General features: G+C 43.5%; 1 protein-coding gene across 3 annotated transcripts in view; it reads right to left on the bottom strand.

The window, feature by feature from the left end:
- Positions 1-18,583, bottom strand: part of FYB2 (FYN binding protein 2) — a 108,675-nt gene that overhangs the window by 38,221 nt on the left and 51,871 nt on the right. For all 3 annotated transcript variants that reach the window (XM_077450639.1, XM_077450641.1, XM_077450640.1), the window contains exons 10-14: positions 17,636-17,701; positions 13,387-13,486; positions 7,967-8,126; positions 2,179-2,308; positions 1,339-1,376 (exon numbers count right to left, since the gene is read on the bottom strand). In XM_077450639.1, the coding sequence (XP_077306765.1) occupies positions 1,339-1,376; positions 2,179-2,308; positions 7,967-8,126; positions 13,387-13,486; positions 17,636-17,701 (494 nt within the window). The remainder of the gene's footprint in view (positions 1-1,338; positions 1,377-2,178; positions 2,309-7,966; positions 8,127-13,386; positions 13,487-17,635; positions 17,702-18,583) is intronic.

Below are 18,583 nucleotides of genomic sequence, written 5' to 3'. Positions count from 1 at the left end.
CATCATTGGTATCAGTGGGAGGAATAGTGCCCCATCATTGGTATCAGTGGGAAGAATAGTGCCCCATCATTGGTGTTAGTGGGAGGAATAGTGCCCCATCGTAGCCGTCAGTGGGAGTAGTAGTGCCCCATCATTGGTGTTAGTGGGAGGAATAGTGCCCCATTGTAGCCATCAGTGGGAGGAATAGTGCTTCATCATTGGTATAAGTGGAAGGAATCATGCCCCATCATTGGTATCAGTGTGAGGAATTGTGCCCCGGTGTAGGTGTCAGTGGCAGAAACTATGCCCCACTGTTGTGGTGGCAATAATGCCCCAAGGGCCAGATAAAAACAGGCAAAGGGCCGCATCCAGCCCCCGGGCTGCAGTCTGGAGACAACTGGATTTGTAGAAAGCAGGCCAGAATTTCAGTTTTTCCTTCAGATTTACCAAAACCATAAAATATGAGGTCAAACCTTAAGAGTTTTAATGTGTATGCAATCAGGCAGGCCCTCGCACTACATGGTTTTGGTAAATCTGAAGGAAAAACTCAGCAGAAAAATGGATAGTGTGTATGGGGCTTAAAGGTCCATGGAAAAATGCAAAAAAAGAAAAAAAAAGAAAGAAAGATGGATAAGTGGGTCATAATCCGTAAAGCCCAGTTAACATTGGAATTAAAAACAGGTACTTGGGGTGCCTTTGCCACTCCCCAAATGCCTAGCAAAGCAGCCTACCCTAGAGATTATGGAGAGTTGTTTACATATGAACAATATGTAGCATATGCTTCACTTCACGTCGCTGTATGGAAAAAAAGAAGCTACCTGCGGAGTCTGGGAGGAGCTGAAAGCAGATATTCACCCTTTAAAACTGGCTTTAAGAACAAAAACAATAAAACAAAAAAACAAAACACAAAAAAACACTATCACCCTTCCATGGTCGCAGCGCCACGGCTTCCATAAAGACATGGATGAGCGAGTTTGGGGTGGAGGAACTTGACTGGCCTGCACAGAGTCCTGACCTCAAACCCATAGAACACCTTTGGGATGAATTAGAGCTGAGACTGCAAGCCTGGCCTTCTCGTCCAACATCGGTGCCTGACCTCACAAATGCACTTCTGGAAGAATGGTCAAACATCCCCATAGACACATTTCTAAACCTTGTGGACGGCTATCCCAGAAGAGTCAAAGCTGGTTTAGCTGCAAAGGACGGGCCAACGCAATATCGAACCCTACGGACTAAGACTGGGATGCCATTAAAGTTCATGCATGTGTAAAAGGTAGGTGTCCCAATACTTTTGGCAATATAGTGCACATCCTGCAGGAAACACACATTTTTCAACCAAATTGACGTTGAGCAACTTACTGCTATCGGAGGCGATGGAAAGGTCGGTTCCCAATCCGCTAGAAGAGACAAACAGAATGGCAGATTACTAAACTCAATAGAAGCTTCATTGCCAGTATTGCAGAGATTGGCATTTAAAGGGACACTACATTCTTCAAGACTAATCCATACTCACCTGCCGGTGAAGATTACGGGAGGCCTGCACCCTGGACATTGCTGTTGCTATTGTTTGAAGGGCCCTTATCCTATTCCTATTCTATCTGGTCTCTCATTAGGCTATAAAGGTTCAATAGGCCGGCCTGGGATTCCCCTTTAGCTTGGGAACAGATTCCATTAACAAGTGCAATCTTGATAAACACCTGTTTATTCTCTATATTTGTATATATCTTGTATTTGTGTTATTGAACTGTAATTATGCTATTTCTCGGGGGGGGGGGGGGGGGGGTTCCTTACCTGAGTTTGGCCGTTATCCAGCTGATCCCTGAACCCTCCCCTTGTACACATATCTTTACTTCAGTAAAATGTAAGAGAATATCTATTTATCTTGTGTTAACGTGTCATTTAAAAAGGTTCCTTGCAAGAGGATGTCTGAACCCAGAGTGTCAGGCGGGTTGGAGTGTTCACAGGGTCAGGGCGGTGGAGATGAACAGCTAAATCTAAGCAGCCCTCAATGGAGGGGGGGGCAGTGCTACACCTATATTGTGCCATGCTGGACCAATGGACCAAGGAAACAATACAGAGTTCAGCTTTAACTATCTTCAGCAAACTGTATTATCTGCTGCACAAAAAAAGCCAGTAGAAATTAAATGTATTATTTGGAATGTTAGATGAATTTACTTAAATATTTTCTAAAATATTCACCTATCATAAGGCCGTTCTGCATCAGCGTAGAGATCGGATATGGGAAATGTGGGGGTGGTTACTAGCTGTTGATTGCCAAATGTCAATATATCTTTGCTGATATCGACACAAGACACCGGGACAAGGCCATCTGTGGAAGGGGATGAAAAAAACAGGGGTTAGAACATCAGCATTTTAAGGCTTATTACTCACCAGGGGTTAGAACATCAGCATTTTAAGGCTTATTACTCATTATTCGCAGTCCAAGGGCCACGGCTATGGAACGCTCTACCGACTTACATCCGCATGGAAGAAAACCATCTGGCCTTCAGGAAAAAAACTCAAGACCTACCTCTTCTAAGATGCTTGACAACACAGGACGAATTCAGCGCCTTGAGGCGATTCAGTTCGCATTGTAGCGCTTTAAAAGTTATTCATTCATTCATTATATTGCCATTTACAATATATAAACCTAATGCAAGGTAAAAGTCAACAATAACATCATCTATAAAAGTTGTATGTAAAAGGTTTTGTGGACACTGGAAGTATCAGTCCTACTTATATGGACAAAAGTATGTGAAGACCCCTACAAATGATGGAGTTCATGTGTTTCTAAGTGAAGGGTGCTGTTATTCTAACATTTTCAAAGTTATGCGGAGACCCCACCAAATGATGGTGGTCAGGTGTCTTCAGTGAAGTGTACTTTTAATACTACATCATACAAAAAGACATTTTAGACAATCGTGCTCTTCTAGGCTTGTGGTAACAGTTTAGTGAAGGCAATTTTCTGTTGCAGCATGACTGTGCCAGTTTACAAAGCCAACTCCATAAAGACATGGTATGAGGAGTCTGGTATGGAGGAACTCGGGTGGCCTGCACAGAGCCCAGACCTTAAACCTACTGAACGCCTTAGGGATGAATTGGCACACAGATGGTGAGCCATGTCTTCTCATCCAAGATTAAAACCTCAAAAGTTTCTCCATCTTTGTGGTAACTGTTTGGCGAGTGCCTCTTTCTGTTTCACCATGACTGTTTCCCGTAGACATGTACACTAACAAAAAATGAGTTCATTTTCGTTTCATTAGTTTTTTTGCTTTTTTCGGAAATTCGAAAATTTCAGGAATATTCACAATTCGATTTTTCGGATTTCCGAATTTCGGATTTTCAGAATTCCGATTTTTCGGATTTTCAGAACTCCGAATTTCCGGATTTTCGAAAATTCGGGAATTCAAAGATTTGAAAGTCCAAAAATTTGAAAATCTGAAAAAAAAAAAAGAAAGAAAATCAGTTTAATAACTATTAAATTAAAGAGTACGAATTTATCCGAAGTTACGAATTATCTGAAATAATGATTGCCACATCTAAACAAATAGAACAAATTAGTAATAAATAATAAAAAGGTTTTATTATTATTAGATCGTTACGTTCAATTTGGTTAGATGTGGCATTCGTTATTTCAGATAATTCGTAACTTCGGATAAATTCGTACTCGTTACGTTCACTAACAGACAAATTTGAAAGGGAATTCCAATACCTATAATTTAATAGGTAGTTATTATTTAGAATTAAACAGATTTTCTTTTTTTTTTTTCGGATTTTCGAATTTCCAAAACTCGGAGATCCGAAACTCGGAAATTTCTAAAATTCTGAATTAACGAATTTGTCAAAATTCATTAAAAAAATAAATTTGGAACTAAACGAATTGCACGTCTAGTTTCCCGATGTTGTCTATGCCCAACATAATCCATCATTGGTTTTGTGGGCTAGGTACATAGACGACATCCTCCTCCTATGGAGTGGCACTCCCCAATCTTTATCAGAATTTTTTGATTGTCGGAATTCCAATGATAGGGGTATCAGACTAACGTATCAAATGAGTAATAATAAAATCAATTTTCTGGACTTGGAGATAGAAATAATAGATTTGAATTTAAAACCCATTTCAATTCTACGGATCGTAAAAGTTTCATTTCCATGGACAGTTGCCACCATAAAACATGGTTAAGCTCTATCCCACGGAGTCAATTTATTAGACTCCGGAGGAATTGCACGAATACAGACACATTCTATGCGCAGGCCGAAATTTTAAAACAACGATTCTTGGATAAAGGATATGATAATGCGATTCTGAATATGGAACTACAGAGGGTAGCTCAAGTCAACAGAGAGTCCCTTCTAGCGGTTAAACCCCAAAGGGAACCGGATGAGAATTTCAGATGGGTCATGTTAACCACATTCTCTATCCAACAAACAGGTTAAAACAATTTTGGATAAACATTGGGATGTCCTTAGAAATGATTCCATCCTAGGTCCCAAATTGCCTGAAAGAGCAAGAGTCCTCTTTAGAGGTGCACCATCATTACAAAGTAGGATTGCACCAAATATCATCAACCCACCTGTTCGTCCGTCCTTGTTCCACAATCTGATTGGTTATTTCCCTTGCAAAAAGTGTGTTGTTTGTCAACACAACACATTAGGGAAATGTAAAAACGCTAGAGTTTAGATCATCAGTTACCAACAAAAAATACCCGATTAAGACGTTTTGTACGTGCGGCACTAGATATGTGGTTTATTTAATTACCTGTCCATGTGGCAGACAATATGTTGGCCGTACGACGAGGACTTTTTCAATTAGAGTGGGCGAACATATCGCCCTGATTAAAAGTAAAGACTCTAAACATAGTGTCCCTAGACATTATAAGGAGTTCCATAACAGAAATCCAGAGGGTACTCCGTTTGACAAGGGGAGTATCAAGACTTGAGACCCACTGGATTTATGAGCTCCAGTCCCACTCCCCGTTCGGCATGAACGTGGAGTGGGACATTAATGCTTTCATTAACAATGCTTGATATATACATATATGTATATGTGTTTTTGTTTTTTTTGTTTTGTTTTTTTCATATATATATGTAAACAGAATCCATCTCACTGGGTTGTCTATTTGGTAGTTATCCCACTCAAGGGGAGACTAATGTTTTCAAAATAGTCCCGGGTTTGAGTGACATAAGTGGAGTAAGGGCATTTCAAATATAAGGGGAGACATAATGATACAAATGTAGGTTCCACCTAGTACAATATGTACCACTAAAAACGCTTTTTTGATATCTATACACATTTATATTATTCAGCTTTTTTGTATATGTTATAATTTTGGCCGCATTGATTATTTACAAAATTAGCTTGGCAAGATTTGGGAATGATAATGATGCTTGGCCTATTGGTTTTGGGGTTGTTTTGGTTTTAACCGGAAATGACGCATGGTTTTCACGCGCCACTTCCGGTAATTTTGTTTATTAACAATTGAGACATTGAGGCTTGATATGCAGGCCTTGGTGTGGCTTGTGTTGACAACTCAACTTGGAACTCAAGTCTCGATGTGATTTAGAATACCCGGAAGTGACGTTACGGACATTCTCGGTGTAGGCCGCTGTAAGGCTCGTGTTGATATCGACATTGAGGCTTGGAACGCAAGCCTCGATTTAGAATACCCGGAAGTGACGTCACAGACATTTTCGGTGTAGGCCTCGGTGTGGCTCGTATTAATATCGACATCGAGGCTTGGAACACAAGCCTCGATGTGATTTGGAATATCCGGAAATTACGTTACAGACATTTACAGAGTCACCTCCGTGGGTCACACTCAGAATTTAGAAGCTATAGGGAGGTAAGAGAGCCTTGGAAAGACTTTCCTTTTTCAATAATATGTTAATTTGGGCCCTGGCAAATAGTTTCATCCGGCTGGCGACTCACTGAGTACAGATTCAAGGTGGAACGCATAATCATGCTATAAAAACGAGGCGTGGAACGCACGCCCGGTGGCCATCTTAGACACAAACCGGAAGTGATCAGTGGTGACACAGGGAGATGGAATCTGGCTTATTGGCATTTGGTACCTTATATAAGTAAGTTTGGCAGCAGTGGTAGTATACCCCAGATGAAGGCCAAGTGGACGAAACGCATCAGGAGGACTCCACTACTGCCTATTTTTTTTATTGATAAGCACTTGAGTAACTACATAAATGTAAGTGTGTTACTATTTTTAAATAAATATTTTTTTAAACGGTATTACGCTATTTTGGCTATATTCTTTTGCCCTATGTGGATTTCGACTGGTGTCGGAGATCTCTTTTAAGTGAAAAGGATCAAGTATGTCTAGGAGTTGGAGGAAGGCATGTTCTACAGTGAGGTTGACCAACTTGTGATCTGGGAAGTGTGTTCTCCACAACCAGAGCGATAAGCACGCATGACCCTTAGAATATAAGTTCATTTGGGTCAACATAATCCGGTAAGCCTACATCTATCAAGGTGGTGGTATCATCACTTGGGTGATGGTTCGGCAGAATCATATTTGGATTGCTTTCTCAAAACCTTCACTCTATATTTGGGACTTAATTTTCACAAAGGAGTTTTGTGTTTAATCCTTTAGGCTGGGTTCACACCGCTGCGGGGGGAGAACCGGATGTGATTCGCACAGCAAATCACATCCGATCTCCGTAGCGATGCGAGTTCAGCCATAGAGATAGTATGGCTGAACTCGCAGCGGTCCCGCAGCAAACTCGCACGGGACCCTTTTTTGGGTCCGCAACGGAATCGGATCGCATGGGGGTTCACACCATGCGATCCGATTCCTGTGCGAGTCGGCAGATCGCACTGCGATATGCCGATGGATCTGGGGGTGTCATTAACATAACATTGACACCCCCAGCCGTCCGCATAGGGCAGTGTGAACTGCCGGCGGGAGTCGTGCGATGCGGGAAAACGCCGCGGATTCGCAGCGTTCCCGCATCGCAGCAATGTGAACCTAGCCTTAGAGTGTTTTTCTACACACATTGGTTATTCATCTATTGTTGTATATATACTAACAAGCACCAATACATATTGATATTGAAATATACATTTTTGAGGTATTGAATAACAGAAATTTTATGACCTTTTTTTCATAAGTTTAATTTGTACACAGATTCACGTACTGTTATTTTGTATACAGCGCTACATTTTATATATAACTTTTTACTAGATTTGAGCTAAAATATGAATTTTTAGCATGTTAGCAGCTTTATTTGGATAGCACAGTGTCACTTTTGGGTTACATAGTTTCCTGGTGTACAAAGTCAGATCCATAAAGACATGGTGTGACCAGTATATTGGGGAGGAACTCAAATACTCAAATGTCTGACACAGAGCTCTGACCTCAACCCTATTGAACATCTTTGGGATAAGTTGGCATGCAGATGGTGAGCTGGCGAATTTCAAAAATGTTTTCTTTATTTCTAGAATATTTTTTTCACTTTATTTAGCATTTTATTTTTATGTATTTTATATATATATATATATATATATATATATATATATATATATATATATATATATTTTTTTTTTTTTTTTTAACTGACCTGTTGAAGGGGGGGGGGGGGGGGGCTTTATATCTGGTGATATATCTGGTAGCTAAAACAGACCCCTGATGTCTCACATTTGAGATGGAGAAACGTGACTGAGGGCATAGATTCATCAGTACCTTTCTCTGCAGCCCCAGCAGCACAGTTGAACTACTAGGAAGCGTTCTGAGGCTTCCTGTTCATTCACAAATGGAAGCATAGTAAAAACTGTTTACAATGCTTCAGTGTTGAAAGTGCTAAATGATGAGAGGTCCTCCAATTAGGAAATGAGGCAGGCTCTATCTGACTTGCTGCAGCTCACAGAGGTAGCAATTTCAGTACAGGATAGATAAATTTGGAGTTCGGCTTTGATCCAGTTAATATATATACCGTTTCACACAACTAAAGAACATTTATTTTTAGTTGGACTCACGGTTTCCTTGGTTGTCTTTCACCAGCCATTTCCCCGCAGGACAGTCAGTGATCCGAAGAACATCAACCATATCTCCTCTCTTCAACGGCAGCATGTACTTCTCAGGCTTAAAGTCCAAGACAATGGTGGTGGTGTACAGGACGTCTTCCAGCCCCGTAATCTGCATATACAAAAAAGTGTCTCAGTTAGTCACAGCAGTCCCAAAGACCATATCTAGTGCCCATTGACATCTATGCATTAAAGTAATGTGCGTTAAAATGGGTCTGATGTGCCTTATGGTGCGAAACATTGTGAACGCCACCCAAACTCATGGCAATAATGTCACCCACGCTAATGCACTTGCATTAAGGCAGCACCAATGAACCATGGGAATGTGAATGGCCACTCAGCATTTGCCCGTCGGCAGTGTGAATGGCCACTCAGCATTTCCCTGTCGGCAGTGTGAATGGCCACTCAGCATTTGCCCGTCGGCAGTGTGAATGTGGGCCCTGATCCAAAAGTTGACCTGGAGCCTTCCCACTACCACCTGCCGCTTCCATCGTGCGCCAAGATTCTCCAAGTGGCTAAGGAGTTATTTCGGTTCTTTATTGATGTATTGAGAGGATAATTCAAAATATTTTGAGGAAACTGTGCACATTTTGACATACCTCTCCAATTTCTTTTAGCATGGGTGGGGTCATCATGGTCACACCTCGAGCTGACACCTCAAGTGAATGGCCACTCAGGATTTGCCCGTCGGCAGTGTGAATGGCCACACTTCCAACAGGCAAATCCTAAGTGGCCATTCACTTGAGGTGTCACAATGACGACCCCACCCATGCTAAAATGAATTGGAGAGGTATGTCAAAATGTGGACAGTTTCTCCAAAATATTTTGAATTACCCTCTCAATACACCAATAAAGAGCTGAAATAACTCCTTAGGCACTTGGAGTATCTTGGCGCACGATGGAAGCGGTAGGTAGGCTCCAGGTCAACTTTTGGATCAGGGCCCACAAGCTTCACCTCTGAATTTGCCCTTAGGATCTTTTACGGTTAATCCATCCCAGAATGACCAACAGTAAGGCTCCGATCAAACTTGGCATTTCCATTTTGGAAACGCGATGCAAATGTGCATCACACTTGTGGTGCCATTAATCGTTAATGGCACTCCAAGTGCGAGTGGCAGACATGCGACTTGTCGTGCAGCAAATGCGCACCACAACGTGCAGCGAAATAGGGTTTTGGAGTTTCTTCGGGGCGTTTGTCATGCATAGAGCAGCCCATTCAAGTGAAGGAGCTGGCCTACGTACGATGAGCAAAAACACTTGCAAAAAACACAAAACGCGAATACGAGCTCCTGCTACGTTCAGGTGTGAACCCTTCCATTAGATTTTATTACATTTTATCTAATCCTCAAACTCTATTGCAGGAAGCTGAATAGAACCAGATATTACTAGGTAGACCAGACGAGATAGAGGATTTTCACATGTCAGGTTAAAGTCACTGGAATTTGGATTTCATGACAAGGGTTTTTTTTTTGTTTTTTTTGCTTCAAGTTTATAAAACAACAAACTCGATAGTTTCACGCTTGAAAAAATTCTAATGTTTTTCTGTGTGCCCATGGAGTGTTACAGGGGCATTTTAAAAGGGAAACGCCATATGGTGATCAGCCATAACATTATGACCACTGGTAGGTAAAGTGAAAAACTTTGATTATCTCGTTACAATGGCACCTGAAAGTGGGTGGGATAAGTGAGGATTTGAGCAACTTTGACAAGTGACCAAATTGTAATGGCTTGACGTCTTGGTCAGAGCATCTCCATTGGATGGAACATTGGATGTTCCCAGTTCTGCAGTGGTCAGGACTGATCAAAAGTGGTCCAAGGAAGGAAAACCGGAGAACCGGTGACAGGGTCATTGGCAGCCAAGGCCCATGGATGTATTTGGGGAGGGAAGGCCCATGGATGTATTTGGGGAGGGGAGGCCCATGGATGTATTTGGGGAGGGGAGGCCCATGGATGTATTTGGGGAGGGGAGGCCCATGGATGTATTTGGGGAGGGGAGGCCCATGGATGTATTTGGGGAGGGGAGGCCCATGGATGTATTTGGGGAGGGGAGGCCCATGGATGTATTTGGGGAGGGGAGGCCCATGGATGTATTTGGGGAGGGGAGGCCCATGGATGTATTTGGGGAGGGGAGGCCCATGGATGTATTTGGGGAGGGGAGGCCCATGGATGTATTTGGGGAGGGAAGGCCCATTGATTGAGGTGGGGAGGGAAGGCCCATTGATTGAGGTGGGGAGGGAAGGCCCATTGATTGAGGTGGGGAGGGAAGGCTTGGCCCGTGTAATGTGATCCAATAGAAGAGCTACTGGAGCTCTAATTGCTGCAAAAGTGAATGCTGGCTCTGATAGAAAGGCGTCAGAAAACACAGAGCATCGCAATTTGTTGTGTATGGGGCTGTGTAGCCGCAGACCGGTCAGGGTGCCCATGCTGACCTGTGTCCAAAGCCAAAAGCCCCTACAATGGGCATGAGCATCAGAACTGGACCACGGAGAAATGGAAGAAGGTGGCCTGGTCTGATGAATCGCATTTTATTTTCATTATGGGGATGGCCGGGTGTGTGTGAGCATCACTTACCTGGGGAAGAGATGGCACCAGGATGCACTATGGGAAGAAGGCAAGCCAGTGGAGGCAGTGCGATGCTTTGGGCAATGTTCTCTTGGGAAACCTTAGCTCCTGCCATTCATGTGAACATTACTTGACACGTACCACCTACTTAAAAATTGTGGCTGACCAAGTACACCCTTTCATGTAAACAGTATTCCCGGATGGCAGTGGCCTCTTTCAGCAGGATAATGTGCCCTGCCTAGGGTTGCCACCTCATCCCTTTAAAACCGTACACATATGAATTACACAGGTTCTGTGGCTGGTTAAGGTGGTAATTAAACGCACTTGGTACCTTATCAGCATTAAATTAGCCTCAGAACCTGTGTGATTCATGTGTGTTCGGGTTTAAAGGGATGAGGTGGCAACTCTAGCCCTGCCACACTGAAAATAGGGTTTAAGAACAGTTTGAGGAGCACAACGAGTTAAAGGTGTTGATTTGGCCTTCAAATAGTCCAGATCTCAATCCATCGAGCATCTGTGGGATGTGCTGGAGAAACAAGTCCAATCCATGGAGGCCTCACCTCCCAACATACAGGACCTAAAGGATCTGCTACTGACAGCTTGGTGCCAGATACATTATACCTTCAGAGGTCAGGGCTGTTTTAGTGGCAAAATGGGGGCCTACTCAATATTAGGTGGGTGGTAATAAGATTATGGCTGTTCAAGAAGTGAGGAACCAGCACAGCTGGAAGCAACAATTCTAGCTGGTAAGATTCGGTCACCTCCAGTATCCCATCCTGCAAACCACTGCTTGGTCCTTATGACTCCCTAGTTCCTCCAGCTGGAATCAATCTCACATTACAAGGTATCTACAGAGTGCATGCTAGCAATGTGCCAAATTCATTGGAGGCAAGATGGGGTTTGTAACACAAATTTTGTGAGGCACCTCTCTCAACCAGGATAGCTTTTGAGGCCCCCCATAGAAGTCAAGGGGAATATAAGAAGAAGAATTGGAGTATCCCTGATCTAATGCAAGCCCAGTAAGACTTTCCTGCACGTAGCAAAGGCAGTAGAAAGATCCAAGTTTTGGGGTCTTTAAACATCCCATTCATCAGACTTTCCTAACCTTTTCAAACACAAAATGAACCTTTATCTTTCTGATTTCAGGGACCCCAAAGATTACTATATCTACAACCCATGATACATTAGAGTCATGGTCAGTAGTAAGAATGCTCCTTACACTTGTGGCCATTGGGAAGCATGATTAAGGACCCCCTGACAACCGCTAAAGGAACCATGATTAAAAACCATAGCAACCTCTGGAGGAACCCTGATTAAGAAACCCCTAGCAACTTCTGGAGGAACCCGATGAAAGGAACCCCGATTAAGAAACCCCTAGCAACCTCTGGAGGAACCGCAATTGAGGAACCTTCTTACATACTGGCCAAATTAATGAAGATGATCCTGAACAACAAAATGTAAAATAAAAGGATAAAAAGTGTACGGATTCAGCACCCCAAAAAGCCTTTTCCTTTTTCTGGTCATTAAAAGCCCAATACCCACAAAGATGGAGTCCTTCAGGAGTTGAAAACAACTGCCTGGCATTTTATCCTCCTCTGCTCGCCAGTTCAACAATCACTACTTGGGATTGGTTGGCGTCACCAATCGATCGTTTAAAAACAAGCAAAAAATATCAACAACCAATATAAGACATTAAATCTGTAAATCTTTTATCCAAATAATGCCTTGGTGAGCCTATCATTAAGGTCCTTGTTTGGGCACTTCCCGTTACAGGGTGACAACACGCTGCCTCTGTCTCATAATTGTTCTCTTGTGTTGTCATCGTGTCACATGGGCTTCCGATGGAGACTACAAGTGGCTGTTTGAGCACACATTGTGCAGTCATGGTCCCCTGTAGTCATCATCAGGACATAGCTCCCAACTGTCCCTAATTTTGAGGGACTGTCCCCGATTTGGAACAATGTCCCTCACTTTGGTCTGATCTATATAGTTGTATATAAAATGTACTATTTATCTATCAAAAGGTGTTTCCCAGTGCTAAACCTTTCATCCGATCTCTAGAATTGCTGCATTTATAAATACTAAAAGCCAATAAAAAGGAATTTTAGTGGTAAGAAAAAAAAAAACACTTGTGGGTTTAACCAATTTAGGGCGGGGCAGGAGGTGTGTCCTATGCCTACATAGTTTTGCTAATAGGTGTCCTTCATTCCCATCTCAGAAAGTTGGGAGGTGTGTCAGGATACACCCCCCCCCCCCCCCCAATGAGGAATGCCATTTAGTCATAGTTAGAATGCATTGGATGCAAAGAGTCAGCAGGAGATCAGCAGCAATGAGATGCAACAAAGGATGAAAAAAAATTAGTTAAATTAGGAATTTTAAAATAAAGTAAATTTATGGTGCAAAGTGCATTTAATTACCGTATACATCTACTATACAGTATATATATATATATATATATATATATATATATATATATATATATAGTTTCTTCCTGTTCTAATGCAGACGCATCTCATAGTGGTGTATAAGGGGCAGATATTGTATATTACACACACTATAGATAGATATATATATATAATCTATATATCATATAGTGTGTGTAATATACAATATCTGCCCCTTGTACACCACTATGAGATGCGTCTGCATTAGAACAGGAAGAAACTATATATATATATATATATATATATATATATATATATATATATATATATATATATATATATATATATATATATATATTTTACACATACATACATACATACGTGTTCAGAGGATTTCTGCAGAAATAGGATTTAAAAAAATATTACCTTGTACTTTTTTCGAAATGCCTGTTCACTTTTTGACATTTTTCCTTCTGTGGAGTCGCACCGTGGAAGGGTACCCCTGTTTGCGTCCAGAGTCCCGGTGCTTTCAGAGTTGGAGAAAAAAAAAAAAAGGGTAAAAAAAGGAAGGACAGCAATAGTGAAAAACTAAAGAATTTGTCCGCCCATCTGAATCATAACCATAGTGAGAATGAGTTATGGAAAACTATTATTATTATTCAGGATTTATATATAGTGCCAACAGTTTGTGCAGCACTTTACAATATGGAGGGCAGACAGTACAGTTACAATACAATTTAATACAGGAGGAAGCAGAGAGCCCTGCACATTAGAGCTTACAATCGAGGAGGGAGGGTCAAGTGATACAAAAAAGGTAATAACTGTGGGGGGATGGGCCGATTGAGAAAATGATGCAAAGTGTCAATCCACTCAAAACCGAATTTGTACATATCTGGCTGCTGTTGGCAGGTTAGGTGACGGATCTGTTCCTAGTGGGGACAACACCTCCCAACATTTAGAGATGGGAATGAGGGACACCTACCAGAAAATGTATGTAGGCATAGGGCACGCCTTTTACCACACCCCCTTAAAAGGATAATTAAACCCCCCCCCCCCCCCAAAAAAAAAAAAAAGTTAATAAAATCCACAGGGCCTTTTTTTCTTTTTTACCACTACTATTCCTTTATACTGTATCAGCTTTTAAATTTTACAAAATGCAGCAATTTAGAAATCAGATGAAAGGTTTAGCGCTGGGAAACAATTTTTGACAGATAAAGTGCATTTTATATACATCTATATAGATCAGACCAAAAAAAATTTGACAAATGAGGAATGAGGGACAGAGGGACATTGCTCCAAATCAGGGACAGTCCCTCAAAATTAGGGACAGTTGGGAGTTATGGTGATGCCCTCTGCCAACGGTCCCTGATTTGGAGCAATGTCCCTCTGTCCCTCATTCCTCCTCATTTGTCCCTCATTTTGGTCTGATCCATATAGTTATATATAAAATGCACTTTTTATCAATCAAAAAGGGTTTTACAGCCCTAAACCTTTCATCTGATTTCTTAATTGCTGCATTTGTAAATTCCAAAAGCCCAATATAAAAGCAAAAATAGTGGTAAAAAAAAAGCACTTGTGGGTTTAACCAATCTTGTTTTTTTTGGTACAATTCTCCTTTAAGGGGGTGTGTCCCATGCCTGCATACTTTTGCCGATAGGTGTCCTTTATGCCCATCTCAAAAAAAAGTTGGGGGGTATGTTTTTATGCACAGGTGTGAAGAAGGCCCGAGCCTGGCCATAGATGGATCGAAATTCACCCAGTTCAACAAGTCGATCAAACATTAAACTTCTGCTGAACAGGAATGTTGGGAAAGCGGTTGCCGATTGGTGGCGGCAGCCATTGATCATTGTGTTTTGACAGCGGAGTGATGAGGATTCCTCCATCCACCTCGCTTAGGTCCGTTCATTTCGTTCAGCCCATCTGAACAATCTATGGGCAGCCGTGATTGTAAACCTTATTTTATTTTTCCCCCTCTTTTCTTAAAAACATATCTTATACTCACCTGCTCTGTGTAATTGTTTTGTACAGAGCGGCTCCAATCCTCCTCTTTTCCAGTGGCAGCCGCTCAACAGGCGGCGCCCCCCCCCCCCCATCCATTCACCCGGGCCCCCAATCTACATGCAGGGCGCCGGATGCATGGGTTACAATTTTTTTTTGGAAGCACATGATTAGAGCCTGAGGCTCTAATTGGCGTAAAAAAAAAAAAGAAAAAGGGTGGGCTCGGGGTGCACCTGAGCCCACCCAGTTGTGTGACAATAGCGAATTATTTTTCATTATGGTCTTCCTGCGTCTCCTCCCGGCCAATCAGGAAATTGGCCAAGAAGAGAACCAATCTTTTTAGCCAGGAGCGGCTGGGGGGGGGGGGGAGGGGGTGTTTGCAGAGGAGGAGACGCAGGGGGAAGCCGCTGAAACTGCCCGTGGCCTGGATGGCGTAAGTGCAGGGCTGATGGGCAGACAGAAAAAGTGACAGGGGTTGGTTTGAAGGAACGGAGGATGGGGGGGGGGGGGGGGGTGAGAGATTTGTTTCCCACCCCCCATAGATACAGCACCAGCCACCATTGCTCTTCTTGGGTCCCTGCTCCTGCCTCAGCCAAATGAAGAGGGAGAGAGCCACTGCTCTCATGCACATTGCTGGATTGAGATTGGGCTCAGGAAAGTATAAAGGGGAGCTGTGGGGGGGAGGGGGGGTTAAGCATTGAAGGTTTTTTACTTTAATGCAGAGAATGCTTTAGGCCCCTTTCACACTTATGCGACTTTTCCTGCAACTTTGGACATCAGAATTGCATGACAAGTCACACCCATCATTCCCAATGACATCTCTGTGCGACTAAGTTGCACCAACTTAAGCCCAGGTTCATACTAAAAATTGCGGCAAAATCACGCAGGTTGCAGCAGTGTAAAAGGAACCATGAAGGTAAAAAGCAAAAACCTGCAGCCTTTACAACCTTTTAAAGCTTGCTTGCATTAGTAGTTAAGGCGGAGGCAGCGTTCGGGGGGTGGGGGGGTGTACGCGTGCTGCAACTGCTCTGCAAGCATCTCAAAACCATGTGCAATTCACATGGTTCAGTTCGTGGTTAAAGCAGGTGGTGAGGAGGTGACAACGCTTGTCAAATGCCCCCTGAAGAGGGTCCTGAATGTGGATCACTCTTCACAGAGCAAATAAACAGGATCTTGGTGTTCACTTTGTTTAGCTCATTTGGGGAGGACAATGTCTGGCAGATACTTTTTGGGCCCTACCATCTTTTTCAGTTCTAAGTACACAGCCAGTTAATTGGCACACACGGGTTTGGTCATACTAGTTTGCTCGATTGATCGATTCCTAATGCTAAACCGCTACTCCGCCAATCAGGTGCTCGGATCTGTTACCTGTCACCTGATTGGCTGAAATGACAGGCGCTGTGATTGGACGCCTATCAGGCGTCCAATCATAGCAGAGGGTGGAAAGAGGATGGGAGAAGACATCGAGGACCATCAAGGAGCTGTCCCACTGAGACAGGGAAGTGCAGACAGCGGGGGGGGCACATTGGCAGCATTTGATGGGGCGCAGTGAGGCTGCCCTTGATGGGGCGCAGTGAGGCTGCCCTTGATGGGCGCAGTGAGGCTGCGCAGTGAGGCTGCCCTTGATGGGGCGCAGTGAGGCTGCGCAGTGAGGCTGCGCTTGATGGGGCGCAGTGAGGCTGCGCAGTGAGGCTGCGCTTGATGGGGCGCAGTGAGGCTGCGCTTGATGGGCGCAGTGAGGCTGCGCTTGATGGGGCGCAGTGAGGCTGCGCTTGATGGGACACAGTGAGGCTGCGCTTGATGGGACACAGTGAGGCTGCGCTTGATGGGACACAGTGAGGCTGCGCTTGATGGGACACAGTGAGGCTGCGCTTGATGGGGCACAGTGAGGCTGCGCTTGATGGGGCACAGTGAGGCTGCGCTTGATGGGGCACAGTGAGGCTGCGCTTGATGGGGCACAGTGAGGCTGCGCTTGATGGGGCGCAGTGAGGCTGCATTGATGGGGTTTTCTTTCAGAATTTTTCAGTTTGTTTGTTGGGGCGCAGTGAGGCTGCGCTTGATGGGGCGCAGTGAGGCTGCGCTTGATGGGACACAGTGAGGCTGCGCTTGATGGGACACAGTGAGCTGCGCTTGATGGGCACAGTGAGGCTGCGCTTGATGGGGCACAGTGAGGCTGCGCTTGATGGGGCACAGTGAGGCTGCGCTTGATGGGGCGCAGTGAGGCTGCAATTGATGGGGTTTTCTTTCAGAATTTTTCAGTTTGTTCGCCCCCCCCCCCCCCCCCCCAAAATTTTGAACTCCAGCTGCCACTGGGGCGGACACTTGGTTGGACTGCCCCGTGCTCCCTTACTATTGTAATCTCTAATTGGTCAATGTGATTACATGGTACAGGGCCAATCACAGCAATCACTACACTTTCACCTCCTTCCTGCCGAAAAAGAAGAATCCCACCAGATGGAGGGATTTAGCGCCCATGTGCACAAACGACATTAATATTGGAGTCTGGTGGGACACATCTCCTAAACAATTGCAACATTTGTGTTTGTCTAGAGTGCCCCTTTAATATTACCCCGGTCACCCTTCCCCTTATTGTAGAATTCCATTATATTCATCCCACCTTCCCCAATCACCTACTCAGAATTACAAAGACCGCTGCAGTGAGGGGTGATCCACTTACCTGTAATGGTCTTCAGGCACAGATGACCTAAAGTCGGGGTAGGTGCCATTCAGATTTCTGGATCCTCTATATAAAAAAATAAAAAATAAATAAAGTCTAGGTGATGTTTTTTTTTTTTTTTTTTTTTTGTTTTTTTTTGTTTTCTTACACAATCCCCAGCTCAGGCCATAGGTTAGATTTATTCTGTCCATCACTAAATGGAGTTTTTACACCAACATAAGTACCTAAATGTATCTTTGTATTAGTTTCCTATATTCCCCTGTACAGTAGCACTCTACAGTAGCCGACATACAGGAAAGGAGGGCAGGAAGAGGGCTAATGTGCTGCTGCTCTTTCACTGTCCAATCACAGGTTAAAGTGGGTCCCACTATTGCTTATCCATCATTCTGGGAAGACGTACCCATACATTCTCCCCGAGGGGCGCTCCCCTGGGGACGGGCAGCGGCACGATCTCTAACACAATGATCACCGGTCAGAGTACTAGGCCGTAGTGACAGGTCCTGGGCTGGTCCTGGTACCATGTGATCGCTGTGACCAATCACAGCAATCACTTGTCCAGTGTAAACAATGGCTTTCATTCATATGTCATTACTTACTATTGTAAATCTCTGATTGGTCAATGTGATCACATGGTACAGGGCCAATCACCGCCATCACTACACTTTCACTACTTTCCTGCTCAGGCCAGTTTTCAGCTTTTAAGCGCTGCCACACTTTGAAAGACATTGGGTGGTCATGAAACACTGTGCCCATGTGACATTTTTCATCATTTTCTTCACACAAATAGAGATTTATTTTGGAGGTATTTTATCACCACTGGGTTGTTTACTAAAAAAACATGAAAAGAGACCCACATTCTGAAAAATAAAATAAAATAAATAATAATAAGTTTTTCTTCGTTTATCAGAAAATTTTGCAAACAGGTAATTTTTCTCCTTCACTGATGAG

Source organism: Lithobates pipiens, unplaced genomic scaffold (assembly GCF_037356315.1).
Source record: "Lithobates pipiens isolate NorthernLeopardFrog02 unplaced genomic scaffold, aLitPip1_a1.2 Scaffold_23, whole genome shotgun sequence".
Classification (NCBI taxonomy): Eukaryota; Metazoa; Chordata; class Amphibia; order Anura; family Ranidae; genus Lithobates; species Lithobates pipiens.
This window is presented reverse-complemented; position numbering and strand designations above follow the sequence as displayed.